At 44.5% G+C, this 14,984-nt stretch overlaps 1 protein-coding gene across 1 annotated transcript in view; it reads left to right on the top strand.

Moving 5' to 3' along the window:
• The first annotated feature begins 730 nt into the window (after positions 1-730).
• The window catches only part of LOC139387977 (fibroblast growth factor 11-like), a 68,170-nt gene continuing 53,916 nt past the window's right edge, over positions 731-14,984 (top strand). The window contains exon 1 of the mRNA XM_071134428.1: positions 731-1,773. Coding sequence (XP_070990529.1) covers positions 1,581-1,773 — 193 coding nt within the window. The 5' untranslated portion in view covers positions 731-1,580. The remainder of the gene's footprint in view (positions 1,774-14,984) is intronic.

Raw genomic sequence — 14,984 nt, 5'->3', positions numbered from 1 at the left:
GATAAGTGAATGCTCTATAGTCCCAAAGGTGTGTGTGTGTGTTTGTGTGTACGCGTGCACGCAGGTGTGTGACTCACTCACAGCGCATAGCGAGGATGCTCCACCCGAGGTGACAGCACATGTACCTTAAGCACTCTTTTTCCTCCATACAGACAAATACACACAAACTCTCTCTCTCTCTCTCTCTCTCTCTCTCTCTCTCTCTCTCTCTCTCTCTCTCTCTCTCACCCCCTCTCCGCCTCTGAAGGACAGTCAGAAGGATGGGGCGCGACAGAGACATTGTAGCTCGTCTTAGAACGTTAACTGAGAGGTGGCTGCATGGTTTCTCTCCTCAGCTTCTCCCTGCTTCTCTCATTCTCTCTCCTGAGCCTCTCTCTGTTTCTCTCTCCTCAGTCTCTGTCTACTTCTCTCTTTCTCTCTCCTCAGCCCCTCTCTGTTTCTCTCTTTCTCTCTCCTCAGCCTCTCTCTGCTTCTCACTTTCTCTCCTCAGCCTCTCTCCGCTTCTCTCTTTCTCTCTTCTTCATCTCCCCTTTCCCAGTCGATCTCATTCTCACCCATCACAGCCCCTCCCTCCCTCCCTCCTTCTCTTTCTCGCTCTCTTTCTCTCTCTCTCTCTCTCTCTCTCTCTCATGAATGTCACCTCTGCTGATGGTTGCTGCTGGAATTCACAGACCACTCTCACACTCTCACACTCACCCGTGGGGGGCGGCGGGGAGTTAGTTGAGGGCTGTGTGGAGAGAGAGAATGCCAGAAGAGGAGGAAGATAAATCTCTCTCTGTCCAACCCTCTGTTCCGTTCCTGGATTCATTCTTGGGAGTCCGTCACCGTCCCGCCTGCTGTGCTGCCTCTGGATCTAAGTCTCCTGGATTACAGCTCCGTTTCTCCGCTCATTACTCCTGACGCTTGCATTTCCATGGCAGGCAAAGTTGGGCATCCAGAGACTATATGTTGACTGCCTGTTCATTTCCTCTTGAATTTGTATGCTGTTTGAGCTTCAAAATGATTTAACTTTTCACTGGAAGAAGTGTGATTTTAATATGACAGAGAAAAGAGCTCCGTCTCCTTTTTGGGGATTGTTTACTTATAGGATAGGCTAGTGATTTTGCTATATTTTGAACTTCGTTGTCGCTGGTGATTTGGTTGTGAGGGACAAGATGAGTGGGGAGGGAGGTTAGAAATGTAGGAAATGTTGATGTCTTTTCATGTTTTATTTTTATCAAACAGAGACATTCTAACCTCACTCACCCGTCTTTCTTTTTTACTGAAGATGTGACCTTAGTGGTCTCTGTTTTTCAGTGTTTTTTAGTGTTGCTGCATTTATTGCTCGTCACACTGGAGGGTCCGCTTTGGATGTGTGACTGCACTTGAACTCTCACCGTCCCCTGCTCTTCCCTTTTCCAGGGGACTCTTAACCTAGACCCTCTCTCTTTAACCCTGTGTAAAACCCCTCTCCCCTCTCTGGGGGCTCTCTCTGGACCTTCCGACCATTTTCTGTTGCTTGAGGACACAGACAGCCCCGCCAGAAGAGGGGCTGTTGGGTAGGAAGACACCCCCCTCCCAAAGGTGAGAGGGGGGGGAAGATGGCAGCTCTTGCCAGCTCTCTCATCAGACAGAAACGGGCGGTCAAGGACGACGGACAAAACCGACCGGTAGCCAACAAGAGGAAGCCTTGTCCCAAGAGCAACAAGTCTCTGTGCCAGAAACAGATCCTAGTCCTTATCTCTAAAGTGCGGCTATGTGGGGGTCGAAAAAGTCGAAAAGAAAAGAGACCGGGTGAGTCATCTCTCTCTTCTTCCTCTTCCTCCTTCTCCATCTCCTCCTCTTCCTCCCTGCCAAGTCATTGATTAGTTGTTGGAATGGTGGTCACATGAAAACACAATATATACTTTGAGGGGTAAACTTTTTTAAATGTATTTTTTATTCATAATAAATATAATGTAACATTTGGGGATGTTCCTGTTCAAATTAATTGGCAGAATGTTAATGAATGATTGATTTGAGAATGAGAAGATATGCGCGAATATAGAATTTGTTTGTTTGGATCAGTTCATGTCAGAATAAAAAGAAGTGCCATATTCTGAGCCCCTGGTTGTATTATGCATTCCCTAGTCCTAGAGGAAGGATGCATAGAGAGACAACAGAGCTTAATGAGGAGTAGTTAGAAGGACTCTCCCCTCACACTGCAGTCAGCCTTCCTCTAAGCCTAAGAGTTCCCATCCTGGGTAGTACACAGCTGCTAGGTTCCCATAGACACAGCCTTAGAGTTCCCATCCTGGGTAGTACACAGCTGCTAGGTTCCCATAGACACAGCCTTAGAGTTCCCATCCTGGGTAGTACACAGCTGCTGGGTTCCCATAGACACAGCCTTAGAGTTCCCATCCTGGGTAGTACACAGCTGCTGGGTTCCCATAGACACAGCCTTAGAGTTCCCATCCTGGGTAGTACACAGCTGCTGGGTTCCCATAGACACAGCCTTAGAGTTCCCATCCTGGGTAGTACACAGCTGCTAGGTTCCCATAGACACAGCCTTAGAGTTCCCATCCTGGGTAGTACACAGCTGCTGGGTTCCCATAGACACAGCCTTAGAGTTCCCATCCTGGGTAGTGGCTAGTTGGGTAGTGGGTATGTCATGTGAGGTGGATTGTTACTCTGTCTGACCATGACCACTTGTTGTAGTAGATGACATAGAGAAAGCACACATCCCACATGAATACACTATTCTGAGTTCTTTGCACCTTTTTGCACCTGTCTTTGGGTAATTAGAGACACTTATTACTGTGTGTGTGTGTGTGTGTGTGTGTGTGTGCGTGTGTGCGTGTGCGTGTGCGTGTGTGTCTGTGTGTCTGTGTGTGTGTGTGCATGTGTGTATTGTGTATATTCCAGGTGTGTTGGTAATGTGCACTGTAACTACACCTACTGTTAATATTCAATTAGGTTGAAGATCCTTCAACCCTTTCCCGCCAACCTCCAGAGATGATTAATGCATTTCAGATTGAGACCAATCTAAGCTGTGTTCTAATCTACGTAACCTTGCCACTGGCAAAAAAATCTTTTCAAAATCCATTTGGTGGCCTTTAAAATGTCTGGTTTCTGTGAATTCTTCTGTGCTTCTGGATAGTGAAGAGTTGAATGTAAAGGATAATAGCAGCCGCCATATTGAAAATATAACCTGTAGTGTAATTCATATTTTAGTCTCTCTATATAATCCCTGTTTGGAGAATCATACATTTTCTACCAAGACTATAATGTCTCCTACGTAATAATTCTGTCTACCAGATGTTGCTGTATGGTGTTGCAGAGTCAACAGGTGGTGTTTTGGGACACAGTTAGGAAATGTCAGACAGGGCTCACAATAGAAAGCTCTATGTAAATCCTTTTTACTTCCTGTGGCCATTGGCATTGCATTATCAGAGACATTGATTTTGCTATGGCATCTCATCTGTTGTGTCAGCTATAAGTTATTATACGTGACATGCATTTCCTGTGTGTCTTGGTGATTGTTTGTAGATCAGAATTGACATACAAGAGTGTTGAAGACTGCTTGTGTGTGTGTATGTGTGCGCACGTCTGTGTATATACTGAGTGTACAAAACATTCACCTTCCTAATGGTGAGTTGCACCCCCCCTTTTTGCCCACAGAACAGCCTCAGTTTGTCTGGACATGGACTCTACAAGGTCTCAAAAGCGTTCCACAGGGATGCTGGGCCATGTTGACTCCAATGCTTCCCACATTAGTGTCAAGTTGGCTGGATGTCCTTTGGGTGGTGGACCATTCTTTATACACATGAGAAACTATTGAGGATCGAGAAAAACACAGCAGCGTTGCAGTTCTTGACACAAACTGATGCGCCTGGAACCTACAGTACTACCATACCCCGTTCAAAGGCACTTCAATATTTTGGCTTGCTCAAACACCCTCTGAATGGCACACATACACAATCCATGTCTCAATTGTCTCAAGGCTCAAAAATAATTATTTAACCTGTCTGGTCCCCTTCATCTACACTGATTTAAGTGGATTTAACAAGTGACATCAATAAGGGATCATAACTTTCACCTGGTCTGTGTATGTCATGGAAAGAATAAGTGTTCTTAATGTTTTGTTCACTCAGTCTACTGTGTATGTACATGTGTGTGTGAGTGAGTGGTTTCCTACCATATGTATTTGTATGAGTTTATGTGTGTGTTTATGTCTCTGTGTGCCAGTGTGTGAAAGCCCCTGAGTAATGGATGATAACAACCTCTCCATGAGCCTGAAATAGCACAGTGTTGCATGCCTACTCCATCAGTAGCTACAGAGTGCACTGCCATGCCTCAAAGCTTTGTTATGTTAATGTACATTGATGTTGCATCTGTGAGTGACAAAACAACAGTGAAAAACAACAGGAAAGCTCTGATGCTCTCACATATTTGCGTAACACAGCTTCAGGCCACTAAATGTCTCATAGTTGGGTTCACTTTAAGGTACTCACTTTGTTTAGTGTTTGTGTCTTTCATTTTGGGGGTGTGAGGAGAGTGTTGTATAAGTGATCCTTCGTCACTTCCTCCATTTTAAATGCATGTTTGTTTATTCTGCTATCAAGCCATCAGTATCGTCATGGTAATACTTTTATAATCACATAAACAGCTATATCTTCTAGGGCCATGAAAACAAATATTGTCAGTATACAAATGTCCTATAATGGTGGTAGGTGTCTAGTGCTAGGGATGTCATGTTACCATCAACCATGTGTGATAGTTGCAGAATGCAGCATCAGCCTCTGTTCCCACCTTGCCTCCACCTCTTCCTGTCCTGGTCCCTTTTAAGATGGCCGCCGCCGGCCCACTAGATGAAAGCAATGAAAGCTCGCTTCCACTGTCAGTGATCTGCAATCGATCCAGCTCACTAATTTATACTGATTAATCAATAATCACCCTCTTAGTTTGTCCAAGGAGGAATTTGACCTGGGAAGGGTGGGATATCGAGCAGTGACACCCTTCTTCCCTCACACAGACCCTCTAACATTCCCTCTCTTACTCACACCTACACACACACACATGCACATGTGCTCTCACACACACCCACACACACAAACATGCACACATTCACACACACATGAATATGTACGTCAACACACACCTACAACCCGGCCAAATGACACCTGGGCAAGATGAGAATGAGACAATGTAATGAACCGAAGCTAAAGAGACATGTTTGATCTGCAGTTAACATTTAATTACAGTCACACAGAGAGGAAGTGTAGTATAGTAACAGACGTCTTCTAGTGCAGAGGTGGCAGGGTATGAGCAGGGTCAATTGGCTGCACTCTGGAAAAGTTATTTGGGTCACAAATTTGGGCCCCTATCGGTGAGCAGGAGACCAGGTCATGAGGTGAGATCCAGATGAGGATAGCATTAAGCTGACCACAAGAGATCAGGGCCCTAAAGCTGCTTACTAGACAACATCTGATCACACTGTGCAGTGTTAGGTAGCCCTGCGACAGGGGTCAGAGTGAGAGAGAGAGAGAGGAGGGAGGAAGACATAGAGAGCGAGAGAGAGAGAGGGAGAGGAGGGAGGAAGACAGAGAGAGAGAGACACACAGAGAGAGGAAGACAGAGAGAGAGAGAAAGGAAGACACAGAGAGAGGAAGACAGAGAGAGAGAGAGAGAGAGAGAGGGGGAAGACAGAGAGAGAGGAAGAGGAAGACAGAGAGAGAGCGAGAGAGAGAGGAAGACAGAGAGAGAGAGAGAGAGAGAGAGAGAGAGGAAGACAGAGAGAGAGAGAGAGAGAGAGAGAGGGAGAGAGGAAGACAGAGAGAGAGAGAGAGAGAGAGGGGAGAGAGGAAGACAGAGAGAGAGAGAAAGACAGAGAGAGAGAGAGAAAGACAGAGAGAGACAGAGAGAGAGAGAGAGAGAGAGAGAGAGAGAGAGAGAGAGAGAAGAGGAAGACAGAGAGAGAGAGAGGAAGACAGAGAGAGAGAGAGACAGAGAGAGAGAGAGAGAGAGAGAGAGGAAGACAGAGAGAGAGAGAGAGGGAGAGGGAGAGAGGAAGACAGAGAGAGAGAGAGAGAAAGACACAGAGAGAGAGAGAGAAAGACAGAGAGAGACAGAGAGAGAGAGAGAGAGAGAGAGAGAGAGAGAGAGAGAGAGAGAGAGAGAGAGGAAGACAGAGAGAGAGAGAGAGAGGAAGACAGAGAGAGAGAGAGAGGAAGACAGAGAGAGAGAGAGAGAGGGGAAGACACAGAGAGAGAGAGAGAGAGAGAGGGAGACATAGAGATAAACAGAGGTAATAAAAATGGAGGTACAGATACAGAGCAAAGAAGAGACTGAGTTAGACCAGGGGAGGATGGAGGATATGGGGATGGGGATCTGAGTTAGACCAGGGGAGGATGGAGGATATGGGGAGGGGGATCTGAGTTAGACCAGGGGAGGATGGAGGATATGGGGATGGTGATCTGAGTTAGACCAGGGGAGGATGGAGGATATGGGGATGGTGATCTGAGTTAGACCAGGGGAGGATGGAGGATATGGGGAGGGGGATCTGAGTTAGACCAGGGGAGGATGGAGGATATGGGGATGGTGATCTGAGTTAGACCAGGGGAGGATGGAGGATATGGGGATGGTGATCTGAGTTAGACCAGGGGAGGATGGAGGATATGGGGATGGGGATCTGAGTTTGACCAGGGGAGGATGGAGGATATGGGGATGGTGATAGATAAAGAGGGAATTGACAATGGAGAGAAGAGAGAGAGAGCTTCGTTTGAGAAAGGAAAAGGAGGGGGAGGAGAGAGATGTGAGGGATCCTGTCATAGAGAGAAGGCATGTAGAGATGTTACTGAGAGAGTGAGGCCATGACGTTGAAGGACCACTGTCAATAGAAAAATTATGTATTTCTACAAGCTAAGTCCTTCTTTCCCATTTTGACCGACTAAAGCATTAGAACAAGCACTGTCACATAGTATCTGACAGCGCTATAGTCTACTGTACTTCCAACAGGCTGTCGTGATAGCCATCACATCTGCACAATGATTAAAACGATTACGTGCTTATATCACCAGTAGACCATATGCAATCCTATCTTTAAGCTTGGTGTTTTATTTGAGATTAAAAATGTGTTTAGCCCTGAGAAACAAGGTTTAAAAATTACATTTTGTATCTATTTTCAGAGTATGGAATAAAACCCATCAAATTAAATGTATTGGTCACATACACATGTTTAGCAGAAGTTCTTGCAGGTGTAGCGAAATGCTTGTGCTTCTAGCTCCGACAGTGCAGAAAATGTCTAACAAGTAATATCTAACATTTTCACAACATACAGTTGAAGTCGGAAGTTTACATACACTTAGGTTGGAGTCATTAAAACTCGTTTTTCAACCACTCCACAAATTTCTTGTTAGCAAACTATAGTTTTGGCAAGTCGGTTAGGACATCTACTTTGTGCATGACACAAGTCATTTTTCCAACAAATGTTTACAGAAGATTATTTCACTTATTTCACTGTATCACAATTCCTGTGGGTCAGAAGTTTACATACACTAAGTTGACTGTGCCTTTAAACAGCTTGGAAAATTCCAGAAAATGATGTCAGAAGCTTCTGATAGGCTAATTGACATCATTTGAGTCAATTGGAGGTGCACCTGTGGATGTATTTCAAGGCTTACCTTCAAACTCAGTGCCTCTTTGCTTGACATCATGGGAAAAATCAAAAGCCAAGGCCTTAGAAAAACAGATCTCCACAAGGTTGGTTCATCCTTGGGACCAATTTCCAAATGCCTGAAGGTACCACGTTCACCTGTACAAACAATATGACGCAAGTATAAACACCATGGGTGTCACGACTTCCACCGAAGTCGTTTCCTCTCCTTGTTCAGGCGGTGTTCCAGTCGGCGTCACCTGTCTTCTAGCCATCGTCGATCCACTTTTCATTTTTCACTTGTTTTCTTACACACCTGGTTTTCATTTCCATAATTAATTGTTGTGTATTTAACCCTCTGTTCCCCCCCCATGTCCTTGTGTGGAATTGTTTGTTTGTGGTTGTACGCTATGTTACTGGTGTGCGTTGGGTTTGGTGCGAAAAGTGTAAATAAATCCAAGAACAACAGCAAAGGACCGTGTGAAGATGCTAGAGGAAACAGGCACAAAAGTATCTATATCCACAGTAAAATGAGTCCCATATCGACATAACCTGAAAGGCCGCTCAGCAAGGAAGAAGCCACTGCTCCAAATCTGCCATAAAAAAAGCCAGACTATGGTTTGCAACTGCACATGGGGACAAATATCATACTTTTTGGAGAAATGTCCTCTGGTCTGATGAAAAAAAACCAAATAGAACAGTTTTGCCATAATGATCATCGTTATGATTGGAGGAAAAAGGGGGAGGCTTTCAAGCCGAAGAACACCATCCCAAACGTGAAGCATGGGGGTGGCAGCATGATATTGTGGGGGTGCACTTCACAAAATAGATGGCAACATGAGGGAGGAAAATTATGTGGATATATTGAAGCAACATCTCAAGACATCAGTCAAGAAGTTAAAGCTTGGTCGCAAATGGGTCTTCCAAATGGACAATGACCCCAAGCCAAATGGCTTAAGGACAACAAAGTCAAGGTATTGGAGTGGCTATCACAAAGCCCTGACCTCAATCCTATAGAAGATTTGTGGGCAGAACTGAAAAAGTGTGTGTGAGCAAGGAAGCCTACAAACCTGACTTAGTTACACCAGCTCTGTCAGGAGGAATGGGCCAAAATTCACCCAATTTATTGTGGGAATCTTGTGAAAGGCAATGCTACCAAATATTAATTGATTGTATGTAAACTTCTAACCCACTGGGAATGTGATGAAATAAAAGCTGAAATAAATAACTCTCTGCTTTTATTCTGACCTTTCACATTCTTAAAATAAAGTGGTGATCCTAACTGACCTAAAACAGGGATTTTTTACTAGGATTAAATGTCAGGAATTGTGAAAATCTGAGTTTAAATGTAATTGGCTAAGGTGTATGTAAACTTCCGACTACAACTGTATACCCAAAATACACGTAAATCTCAGTAATAAATGGATTAAGAATATATCCATATTCATCAGAGCGCCATTGGACTAAGATACAGAGGTATAGAATACAGTATATACACATATGAAATGGGTGATGCAATATTTACACACAATTAAAGTGACTAAGATACCGAAAAATAGTATAGAGTACAGTTTACACATATGAGATGAGTAATGCAAGATACACAGACATTATTCAAGTGGCTAGCATTTAATTTCCTTAAGGTGGCCAGGGATTCCTAATCAATGTCTATTGGCAGCAGCCTCTTATATGCTGGAGATGGCTGTTTAACAGTCAATGGTTGTCACGCCCTGACCTTAGAGAACCATTTTATTTCTCTATTTGAATTAGGTCAGGGTGTGATTTGGGGTGGGCATTCTATGTTGTCTATTTCTTTGTTGTTTTTGCCAAGTGTGGTTCCCAATCAGAGGCAGCTGTCTATCGTTGTCTTTGATTGGGGATCATATATAAATTGTAATTTTCCATTTGGGATTTGTGGGGTGTTTTTCAGTTTAGTATCTATGCCTGATGGAACTGAACATATCCCAGTCCGCGTGATCAAAACAATCTTGAAACGTGGATTCCGATTGGTCAAACCAGCATTGAATAGTCCTTACAACGGGTGGTTCCTGTTTGAGTTTCTGCCTATTGGAGGGGAGGAGCAAGATGGAATCGTAGTCCGATTTGCCGAAAGGTAGGGCAGGAGAGGGCCTTATATGCATTCTGGAAGGTAGTATAACAATGGTTGAGAGTTTTGCAGTGTCGGCACCCAGCAAGTGTCTGTCTGTCTCTGGACAAAACAATGAGCAGAGATCACCTTGGCGTTGTCCTACCAATTTCTGGGTATTTTCAACTTTGTACTTGAACAACCAAAGGACTAAATTACCTCTTGGCAAATAACATCCAAGGACCAGGATGCTGGTATCCATGCGTAACCATTTTGGATTAGTTTTGGAACAGACGGAGAATCAATTGCTCTCTTCCGGTGTTTGAAAATGAGAATGCTCAATATGCAAGCATCAGATTACAGCTGTACGCAACAACAAAGATTTGGGTCCATTCCATAATCTTTTAGGACTGTTGTTTTTGTTCAAAAGGGAAAAATCAATTAGAAGAGAAGGGATTGATGTTTTTGGTTTAGAGGTTTAATTTTCTATCACTAAAATAAATCTCCGGGCTGGAGTTTCTAACACAGCTGCAGTGAACAGCAGACGGAAAGCTTCCAGAATCATGTGATATCAACACAAAAATGCATTATCATTATCATGCATTATCATTCTCTTTGAATCGGATCAGGGGAAACGTGGCCTTTGGCCAAACACACAGTGATATTGGAGTACAGTAGCCTTCAGCTGTAGTGGCAGCAATGAAGATAGGGGGCTGTTTTAGTAACGCTGTTATGGTTTACTCAAGTTACATAGTAAAATGGTAATTACATTATAATAATAGATGTTTTTATCTGGGATTCATTAAAACCAGCACCATTACCACTTGGCATCAGGTTGTGTTGAACTGATTGAAGTAAGTACCAGATAGTACTGTTACTTCATAATTTCCTACTAAATACTAAATCCCTGCAAACAGGAATGTAAAATACAGTCTGGTCATGTATTAGTATTGTGCGGCAGTATTGTGCGGCAGTATTGTTCGGCAGTATTGTGCAGTAGTATTGTGCAGTGCTAAGAGTTCACACTGTGGCTATGCTGTGTGTCCCTGAGTGTGCACTGAGGGTGTTTGTGTTACCACCGTTTGTGTTGCCACTTATTAACTGTCACCCATCTCAGCTGAGGCAATATGTATGCACAGGAAGCACCTTTTTGCCTTCTCTCTCCCTAAAGATATCGCAAATGACAAAGAACGCTATCATAGCCTCCCACATATAACAGTTGAAATTGAATTTGTGGATACTTTGATTAAACCTGACAAGGACAGATTGAGTTTAACCTCTAACAAGAGAAAGACAGCGAGAGAGAGGCGGGTGGGGGTGGATGACAGACAGAGATAAAGATGGAGGGTATGTGAAAGAGAGAGAGGGGTGTGTAGAGAGAGAGAGAGCAAGAAACAGAGGGGGTGTAAAGACATATGGGACAGTTACACAACCCTCCTATGACTGCATCCATGTATCATTCCTGTCCATCTGGATTACGGTAATCTAGGTGTATAAACAATGTGTAAATGTGTTTGTATTTGTCTGTGTGTGCAATTGTGTGGGAGTACATATGTATGCCCACGTGCGCGCGTCTGTGTGTGTGAACTGTACTTCTGTGTGGTTAGTATTTATTGACTTTGTGTCAGCTGTACTCTATCTCATGCAATGTTGTGTCCCACAGGGATCCATGGCAACACCAACACAACAACAACACAAAACTCGTTTTATATCACAACACTAGCGCTACCACAATGTTGTCACACTACTTCAGTTCCTCTATGCTTCAACAATCTACCCCTAGAAAACTATATACCAACTCTAGTACCAACCTGCATTCTTCATAATGTTAATTTAATGTACACTCCACCATATACACTGGCCTATTAGCATGATCTTGTGCTTCGAACATTAAGACCCAAACTCCTGACTGAACACAGTCCTCCAGGCCACCAAGGTTAACGCAACTCCCATGTTCTCCGGGTTGACAGATTGTTCCCCTTACACACCACGCTAAGCACTGCTGTAGAGGGACGAAAACCTTTCTTTTGTAGTGAGTAGGAACACCCATGGGACAGCATTTCTCTTCTCTGGTACATCAAACAGAGGCTGTGTGTGTGTGTGTGTGTGTGTGTGTGTGTGTGTGTGTGTGTGTGTGTGTGTGTTAGGCGGTTCAAGGGAAAGTACATAGTAGATGAGGTTTGAGGGTCATTGGAAGCTGTTTGATAGGACTCAAGAGAGAGTGAAGAGTGTATATGATGTTGGACAGTTCTCCTGCTGCTTAGCATGGGTTCTCTTCACCTGCCTCTGGTCCTTATTTCTCCAAGTAAGCAGCGTGGAGGCATTAGTCTGCAGCTAGTTGTTATGGAGAAAGGAGGTATGGATGTAGTAAGAGCGGTCCGTGGGGTGCAGTAAGCTGCTCTCTTTCTTTCTGAGCTGACAGCACCTCAGACTGTCTTCAGATGACAACTTTATTGCTAATTACTAATGACACGGACCTGTCAGAATGGCAATGAGACAGATATTAAATATGTGCATATTTAATGTGTGTCAACTAAGGAATAGGTAGGAGATCTATTTGCGCTGCTGTGTGTTTGACATGTCCTTGTCACCTTCATTAATAAGCAGTAACTCTCGCCTGCCTGGCTGGCTTGGCTGGCTGGATGGTTGGATGGCTAGCTGCCTTGCTGCCTGGATGATTGGATGGTTAGCTGCCTTGCTGGATGGATGGCTGGATGGCTGCCTGGCCGGCTAGCTGGCTGCCTGGCTGGATGGCTGGCTGCCTGGCTGGATGGCTGGATGCCTGACTGCCTGCCTGGCTGGATGGCTGGCTGGCTAGTTAGCTGCCTGGGTGGCTGGCTGCCCGGCTGGATGGCTGGATGCCTGACTGACTGCCTGCCTGGCTGGCTGGTTGGCTGCCTGGGTGGCTGGATGCCTGGCTGGATGGCTGACTGCCTGGCTGGATGGCTGGATGCCTGACTGCCTGCCTGGCTGAGTGGCTGGCTGGCTGGCTGGATGGCTGGCTGCTGTGTGTGTCATATGTAACAGTTTTACCGTGGTATAAGTGAAAGTGAGAGAGGAGTGTTTGATTGGCAGATGAAAAGGTCATTAACAATGCCTTTCTCACACTAATACTGTATGATTTACCCAATCAACCTCTCTCTTCCTCCTAATGTTTCATCCTTTCTGTTATTCCATTCTCATATCACACACACATCCTTCCTCTTCTCCTCTTCTCATCTTCTCTCTGTCCTCTATCTTTTACTTTCTTCATCATCCTCTTCCCTGCTTCCTTATTGTTATCTGGTTTTCTCTTTCACAATTTCTCTCTCTCTCTCTCTCTCTCTCTCGCTCTCCCCACGTAGCATTGATAATTACTAGCGATACTCCAGAGCGCATGGCCCAGTTTGGAGGGAAAAAAAGACAGAACCTTTTTCTCTTTTCATTTGAAGTACGATTGAATACTCCAGCGCACACACACACACTCACAAATTCACTCACAATCTGGTAGAAAGAGGAAGACCGAGAGCGAGGGCTTGAAAGAGAGAGGGAGAATGATGAGGGAAGAGGTAGGGAGTCCATCAAATGAAAGGAAAGGAGAGGGAAGCCCCTGCAGTTTGGCCTCGGTCACAGAGGAGAATGCCCTTGGCTACTCAGTCAAGCAGTGCTTGTGATTACCCTCCACATTTATCAAGATGAGGTAAGCCACAGAGAACCCCAGAAACCTACAGCTCTCAGGGAGCAAGACAGTAAAACAGTATGGCAGACACACTCACTAACATACACACACACGCATGAAGACACACAAAAAGACACTTGCACACACACACACTCGAACACACACACACGAACACATAGAGTTCACACACAAACACACACCCCAATCTATGCACAACAGTAGTTAAGAAGCACATAGAACAAACATGTTAGCTCTACAGGGGTTCATTAATCCACATTATGTGGAAATTGCTTTGCTACCTCACTGCACCCTATCCAACTTGACTTCAGCACAATGTGTTTTTCTGAGTAATAACATTCCTGTACTGCCAGTGATTAAAGTGACCTTGATGTCCTCTATTTGTGCTGGTGTGTGGCGGCGGTGTGAGTGTGTCATTGTGTTTATAAAGGATGATCTTGTGGTTGGGTTGTGGTGTCTCAGGCTTGGGTCATGAGCCAGAGAGATGCTGTATCTATAAGAAAGCTTCTCCACACTATTCAGAGCTTCAAGTTCCTCGGTGTCCACATCACTAAGGATCTATAATGGTCCAAACACACCCACACAGACGTGAAGAGGGCATGACAACGCCTCTTCACCCTCAGGGGCTGAACAGATTTGACATGGGCCCGTCAGATCCTCAAAAAGTTCTACAGCTGCACCACTGAGAGCATCTTGACTGGCTGCATCCCCGCTTAGTATGCCAACTGCTTATCAAAGACTCCAGCCACCAAAGTCATAGACTGTTCTCTCTGCTACAGCACGACAAGAACCCTGAACAACTTCTACCCCTAAGCCATAAGGCTGCTAATTAGTTAGTCTGGATAGCTATTGGTTAACTATTTAACAATCTGCATTGACCCTTTTTACACTCCGTTGTTTGACTCATCACATACGCTGCTACTGTTTATTATCTGTCCCTTTGTTTTTAGTTATGTGTACATATCTACCTCAATTACCTCGTACCCCTGCACATCTTCCCGGTACTTCTTGTAAACAGCCAAGTTATCCTTACTCATTGTGTATCTATTATTACTTGTATTTTATTTCTCTAATTTCTTTCTCTCTGCATTGTTGGGTAAGTCCACACCTCTTGTTTACGAAGCATGTGACGAGTAACATTTGATTTGATTTGAGCATCCAGCTGCAGAACCATAGAGATCCTACTGACATTCCACCCTGTGTGTGGAACACATTGGGAGCTCTGCAATGTACATGATAGTCAGCCCGGGGTCTGATTAGCTCGGACGTCACACTGGCATCCATGTTTGATGACGGCACATATGTAACAGTTTTATGTATGACTGCCCTCACCCTGGACTGGTGTGGAATGGTGATGAAATAGTGATGGCTCAGCCTATTGGTGCCAACGAGGGGAGCAGTGTGAGGAACATGCATCCAAAGTGTTGGCTTCCTCTTTAATAGGCTCACACTGGGGAAGCAGCGAGCAGGAAGCAAAAGGAAACAGCAAGAAAATCGTATTATGTTAATTAAAGGGTATTGATGCGTGAGATTAAACTAGACAGAGCTAGTGATGAAAAGAAGATTGTTGTGGGTAGAGAGTGCATCTATGTATGTTTGTGTACGTAGGT

Source organism: Oncorhynchus clarkii, chromosome 29 (assembly GCF_045791955.1).
Source record: "Oncorhynchus clarkii lewisi isolate Uvic-CL-2024 chromosome 29, UVic_Ocla_1.0, whole genome shotgun sequence".
NCBI lineage: Eukaryota > Metazoa > Chordata > Actinopteri > Salmoniformes > Salmonidae > Oncorhynchus > Oncorhynchus clarkii.
The sequence above is the reverse complement of the archived record's forward strand: the minus strand, read 5'-3'. Positions and strand labels throughout refer to the sequence as shown.